The sequence below is a fragment of the Thermobia domestica genome, chromosome 2 (genome assembly GCF_964235325.1).
Source record: "Thermobia domestica chromosome 2, izTheDome1.hap1.1, whole genome shotgun sequence".
NCBI classification, from domain to species: Eukaryota; Metazoa; Arthropoda; class Insecta; order Zygentoma; family Lepismatidae; genus Thermobia; species Thermobia domestica.
In genome coordinates this window covers 160,394,809-160,401,461 of record NC_137455.1, presented here as the reverse complement: position 1 = coordinate 160,401,461, position 6,653 = coordinate 160,394,809, and the positions used below count along the sequence as shown (strand labels likewise).

The 6,653-nt window shown below is 37.8% G+C and overlaps 2 protein-coding genes across 2 annotated transcripts; both read right to left on the bottom strand.

Moving 5' to 3' along the window:
* On the bottom strand, positions 1 to 2,664 carry LOC145679233 (uncharacterized). Its single transcript, XM_081749819.1, has one exon. The coding sequence runs from the start codon at positions 2,662 to 2,664 to the stop codon at positions 1 to 3; it is 2,664 nt and encodes an 887-aa protein (XP_081605945.1).
* Positions 2,665 to 2,900: 236 nt separating this feature from the next.
* LOC145679232 (uncharacterized) lies at positions 2,901 to 3,410 on the bottom strand. The gene has a single exon (XM_081749818.1). The coding sequence runs from the start codon at positions 3,408 to 3,410 to the stop codon at positions 2,901 to 2,903; it is 510 nt and encodes a 169-aa protein (XP_081605944.1).
* Positions 3,411 to 6,653: the final 3,243 nt, after the last annotated feature.

Here is a 6,653-nt window from a genome sequence, read left to right as displayed (position 1 = left end):
TCAAAACAAATACCGTAATGGAACATTTACAACACGTCCACTTCTAGTGACTATTTTTCGTTCATCAACACTTGGCTCTGCCATCGATTTTTCATCTGTTTCAGATTTTTCGATCTTCTCAACAGTTTTTGACGAAACCTGTTTACTTTGATCGGTCGGAAACACTATCTCTAAAGGATATAATTTCTGTATAGGTCGAGTTAAAACTCCACTCGATGTTTTCACCTTTACCACTCGAACATGACTATCTACACCAGGACACAATTCTGTAACTCTCCCTAGTGGCCAGTTAATTCTTTTCTTATCTTCCGTTGCTACCAAAACAACATCTCCCAGCTGCACTTCTCTACCATGTCCTTTATCCCATTGCTTTTGCACCAACAGACTTAAGTACTCATTTCTGAACCGGTCTCGCAATTGTTGTCTAATAGCACTCAACCTCTTGTATCTCTTGATCAATAATGTGTCTTCCACTCGGTCCAAGTCAGGCACTCCAACTTCTTGAACATCCTGTATGAACATAGCGGGTGTTAAAGCAACAAAATCCTCAGTGTCCTCAGATACATACGTCAAAGGACGACAGTTAATTACGGATTCGCAGTCACATAAAACAGTAGACAACTCCTCAAAATTCAATGAAGCTTTTCCTAGTGTTCTTCGCAACAGATTTTTCAAGGTACGTATAATTCTCTCCCACCATCCACCCCACCATGGAGCTCCTGGGGGAATAAATTTCCATTGAATTTTATATACAGAGCAACTCAGTTCTATTTCTTTCCAATCAATAGACTTAAACAAATTATCAGTGCCCACAAAATTCGTTCCATTGTCACTGTACACTACCTTTGGTCTACCTCGTCGTGCAATAAATCTTCTCATTGCCAACATGAATTCACAGGAAGACACTAATTCTAAATGCACAGCTCTATACACCGCACAAGTAAATATCACTATCCAAACCTTATTTCCATCATTCAATATAAGCGGTCCTGTCAAATCAATTCCTGTTATCTCAAATGCTAAGGCATCGCGCACTCTATCATCAGGTAAGGGACTTGTGACTGTAGTCATTCTTGCAGCGTCTTGTTTCCTACATATGACACATTTTCGAATTACACTCTGTACAGTCTTTCTTCCGCGCAATATCCAGTAATTTTCTCTTAGCTTACATAATAAAATTTGGGTCCCTGCATGGTTCATCCTAACATGTTCCTCCATAACCATTCTGTGAACTAACTCATGATCTGACGGAAGTACAAATGGACTCCTGAAGTTCTCTTTATAATCTCTTCTAACAATCTTCGTTTTGACTCGGATCAAGTTTTCTTCGTCCTTGAAAATCATCAACGTCTTCAATTTCTCACTGTCGTCATTAAAACTCTCTTTTTGCATGAGATATATTAACCGCCTTTCTGCAGCGTTGAGCTCCTGTACAGTCAACTCTCCGACATTTCTGTTAACCGGTACAGTCCGACAATTTATAATAAATCTGCGCATCCACGCTATCATACGCAACACATTTTGATACTTGGAGAAACGTCTCAGATACCACACATCTTCGCACTGTACAGTCATCGCAACTACTGTCTTCTTTCTTTCCTTATTTATTTCAACTTTGTCGCAAGCGCTTTCTTCTGTGGGCCAATCAGGTTTTCTTAACTTCAACCAATCCGGTCCCTCCCACCAACGGGATTTCACAAAAGTTGCGGCATTACAACCTCTGCTGGGAAGGTCCGCAGGATTAGAATTACCAGGTACGTGTCTCCAACACGCTATGTCACTCAACGAACGAATTTCCTTGACTCTATTGAACACGAACACACTCCATGGTTCGTTCTTTTGAATCCAATATAACGCAGTTGTAGAATCAGTCCAATAATTTACGGGAATATTTAATTTCAAACTACTAATAATATTATTCGCAAGACGTGCACCAATGCAACATGCTAACAACTCAAGACGAGGGATACTTATTTCCTTCATAGGAGCAACACGTGCCTTACTGGCTACCAACTGGACTACGACTTTACCATTATGTTCACTTTTCAAGTATACAACACAAGCATATGCATACTGACAAGCATCACAAAATATATGCAGAGACCATGACTTCCTTGATTCATCTACCGACAAACATCTCGGTATTGCTATTTGTTTTAACTGATATAAATCTTTTACCCAACGATCAAACTTTTGTTTTACTTCAGGAGATACTTCCTCGTCCCATCCTGCTTTCTTACGGAAACTGTCTTGTAACAAAAGTTTAGGTACTAAAGTCACAGGTGACAGGAATCCTAATGGATCAAATATGCTATGAGCTACCGCCAACATTTTCCTTCTGGTCACAGGTTCTTCAACACCTTTTAAACTATTCAGATCACACATAATAACATCCTTTTGCTTGTTCCAATACATGCCTAGAACATTGGTACTGTCATGATTTTCACTGTTATCATCTACACTATTATATTCCCATCCACGTAAATCAAATTGTGCTTCAGCTAATAACTTCTTAGCTTGTTCAATAAATGAGGTGAGTTCTTCTTCATTACGCACTGATGTAACACAATTGTCAACATAAAATGATTCTTTCAACTTTTTAGCTGTACCCTTGTACTCTGAAGAAACATGTTCTAAGTGAAACTGTATAACAGCACTTAACATAAATGGACTACAATTGACACCAAAAACTACTCTACGATGCCGGTACACTTTTAAGTTTCTTTCAGCAAAATTCCTCCACCACAAAAATCTCAAAAAATCACAATCCCCCTTTTTAACAGCTATCTGTAGAAATGCTTTTTTAATATCAGATATTACCCCTATTTTATGCTCTCGAAATTTCAATAAAATGTCAGTAATCAACTCCACAAGGTTGGGACCTTTCTCTAAACAATCATTCAACGAAGGTGAATTTCGTACTTTACACGAAGCGTCGAAAACTGGTCTAATTTTAGTCGTTGATCTTTGAAAACAGCTCTATGCGGGAGATAATATCCTGAATCTGTAACCTCACCTGGTGGGACTTCTTCGATTATTCCATCTCGCAACCATTCATTGAACACGGACTCATATTCTTCATACTTTCCATTTACAATTAATTTTTCTGTAACCAAAACACATTTTTTTTCTGCTTGTATTCGGTTGTCAGGTAGTTCTGGGTGACAAACTTTCCATGGAAGACTGACTTCGTACCGTCGCTCCTCATTAACTCGTACAGTTTCTTTAAAATGATTCAAAGCCGCTTCATCCGATTCTTTTCTGGATTTTGTTTCTGTTGGGTCCCAAATTCCTAATGTGTCTAACTTCCACAAATCTGATGTATTTGCATTCTGTGTCAATAGTGAAATAACATTTAATGTTGAAACTTCATGACAGCTATCTTGTTTCTTTATCGGCACCTTTCCCATCATAACCCAGCCTAACAAAGTTCGAACAGCAACTAATCAACATTTTAACTTATGCACTTTATTTGTCATAAGTTGACCAGCCACATCTGCACCGATCAATAATTCTATTTCTGTGTCATGACCTCCGAAATCTGACAGCCAAATTTGGTTTCTTTTCATTTCTGCAACCCATGGTCCTGGCTTCAAACTTGGTATTTGAACACAAATAACAGATCTTTCCAACACTTCTAATTCACATGAAAACTTTTCTTGCATGTCGCAAACAGTGATCGTATAACAATTGTGCTGTTCCTTATTTGTTTCAACTCCGCCAAACAACATATGTTTCACGGTTTCTTTTCTTTGGGTTTTAAGATTCAATTCTCTTGCGACCCGTTTCAGAATGTAAGAACGCTGAGAGCCATTATCTATTAAAGCTCTTACTTCACGCATTTGTCCGTTCACATTCAGTTTTACTTTCACAGTTTGTAACAAATATTGATCACAGTAATGTTGGTTTGTAAGCGTACACGTTTTCGATTCTTTACAATCACCGGTACTTTTACCTTTTCTTTCCACACTCACTGGACACATCACAGAAAAATGATTTCGTTTACACTTAAAACAGTTGACCTTCACTTTACAAGACTTTGTTTGATGATACGGCTGAAAACACAAAAAACAACATTTATTGTGCAAAAGAACTTTCTTTTTCTCGTCCAGTGACATGTCACGGGCCTTGGAACAGTTCTGTTCAAGATGTGATTCTTCACAAAATATGCACTTCTTACCTGCTTCTGTATTCAATTTATGACTTGACAACAAATTACTAGCTGTGGGGATTTTGTTTTCAATTCTCATCTTCTTTGCGTAACTTGTTTTACTACTTGATACCTTGAAGCCTGTTTGTGCTAGAACGATTCTTTCCTCTCCTTCCACTTCATTTTTCAAAAATTTCAACAACTGATTCATTTTATCACTGTACGTTACAACTGATTCATTTTCAGTGCTCCTTGTATCAGTTCCTGAGTACCTTAACCATACTCGTAAGAATTCTTCGGGAAGACATGATTCAACTAAGGGAAACAGTACTGCTGCGAACTTATCACTATCCATACCAATCGATTCTAATGCTCTCAACTGTGATTCTAATTTATCGTACAAACGAGGAAGCGATAGCTTGTTGGATTGGTTTGACACATTCTGTATCAAAATCCCTAACAATTCTCTGACGTAGTATTCAATTAACAATTCCTCACGACCGAACCTGTTCTTCAAACTCTGAATGACCTTGTCGTAATTTTGTGCTGTAGGAGGATAACTGTTTACTACTTCCCAGACTCTGGTACCTTGTACAACGGATTGCAGTAGGTATTGAAATTTGTCCTCTTTGTCAATGTCCTTGTCTTCGTGTATTCTCTTAAACTGTCCCCAGAAACCTAGCCATTCGCTAATCTGTCCTCCAAATTTCTTAAGCTCTAATTTGGGTAGTTTCAGTTTTTTGCATGAATTAACACAACCAGTTGAACTATTACTGCTGCCTTGTTCACTCTTTTTCTCGTACTGTGACTTAATGAGCTGCTCATATAACACTTGCACTTCGTCCCACATTGACTTATATTCTTCTATGCTGTTATATTCACTTTCATATACACTTACGTCAATTGCTTCTACTTCTTCTGCCAACTGCTCTAGAATCTTTGTATCGTAATCAGCAAGTTCTGTACTTAGCCTATTTAACTTCGTAATATACACTCTTACTGTTTCTTCATTCGGATTACTCTCCTTTAACTCTTCTTTTGCACTAATGATAGTCTTTGTATACAATGTACGAATGGGTTTCCGTAATGCAATTAACTTATCCATCGTGGTTTCACTAGTTACACTATCACTTCGCAATATATAAAATGCGAAACTCTATGCCCCACGCTGATGCGCCAAAAATGTTAAATCTAATTATTGCGAAGCTTACCTATTTTACTGCAATTTCACCAATTACACTCTAATAGTTGCTACCAACAACCTAACTATATTTTCCACCGACTCCAATCCATGTGCAGACAATAACTGCATCGAATCTCGAACATTCATAACAAAAAACTATAATTCCCACGTTGAATAAATCATGCATTTATTCTCAACATTCAACTACTTGGTACAATATCTATTATACATCTTCTTAATATAGCCAAACTCATTCCAGTAATCTCTAGGCAAGACAAACATTATTTTCCTAGAAAACTGAAGTTCCATGAAACAAAAATGTCCCGCTTCCACTATACTATAATGTCTTTCTTCTTCTTCTTCTTTACTGTTCTACACTCGTTCTTCTCAGAACGCTACACAGCTGATAAACCTTTAATAGTGCATTGGATTTAATAGATTGTGTTTTGGATTTGTTAGCAGTCTTGCTGTGTGTTGAATTCTTGAGGGAAGTCTTTGTTAGTTGTTTTTCCTATAGCATTAGTATAAAAAAAAGAGTAGAGAGCAGTAATTACGTTTGTTGTGCGAAATAATGTTTCTTCCAGACATGTTTTTAGGGTGGCACTGTTTCCTGGAGCTCTGAGAGATTCCCCCGGAGGAGACCAAAATAATACGTCTATAATGTAATAAATATAATAATACTGTGTAAAAATAATGTGCCTCTCCGAATACTAAGTGTCCCTTGCCCTCCCCCCCCCCCGGATTTTTTTTCCTGAAAGAAACACTAGTGTGAAGTAGAAAACATGTGTTAGTACAGCGCGTGCTGTGTCTGTGAAATGAAGTAGAAATGCCTAACACCTGCTGTGTTTTCGGTTGTAATTCTTGTGCAATTGAAGCTGAGGACGTAAAGTATCTTTTCTTACGTGTCTAAGTCGTGAGAAATCATCAGATCGATATAAATTATGGCCCAAGAAAATCAATGGGAAAAATATGTACCAAATAAAATCACCCGTGTTCCAAACATCTTGAAGAGCCGGCCTTCGAGAAGTCAAGTTTACTGAAAGAAAAGTTAATGCCAGTGGCGGATCTAGGCTGGGGCCGGGGGCCTAGGCATTCCAGTTTTTGAGTGACAAAATTGATTTAAGCTATTATTTAGATATTTTTGAAAGTTTTTAGTAAACATGATATACATATCATATTCTGGGTTCTGACTTCCCCCCCCCCCTGAGCTTTTAGCGTCTAGATGCACTTCTGGCTAATGCCAGGAGAATTATTTACACGCAAACTGAGAAAGAATACTGTTCGAAGTATATTATTGAAAGGTTTAAAATCCGAGCCATT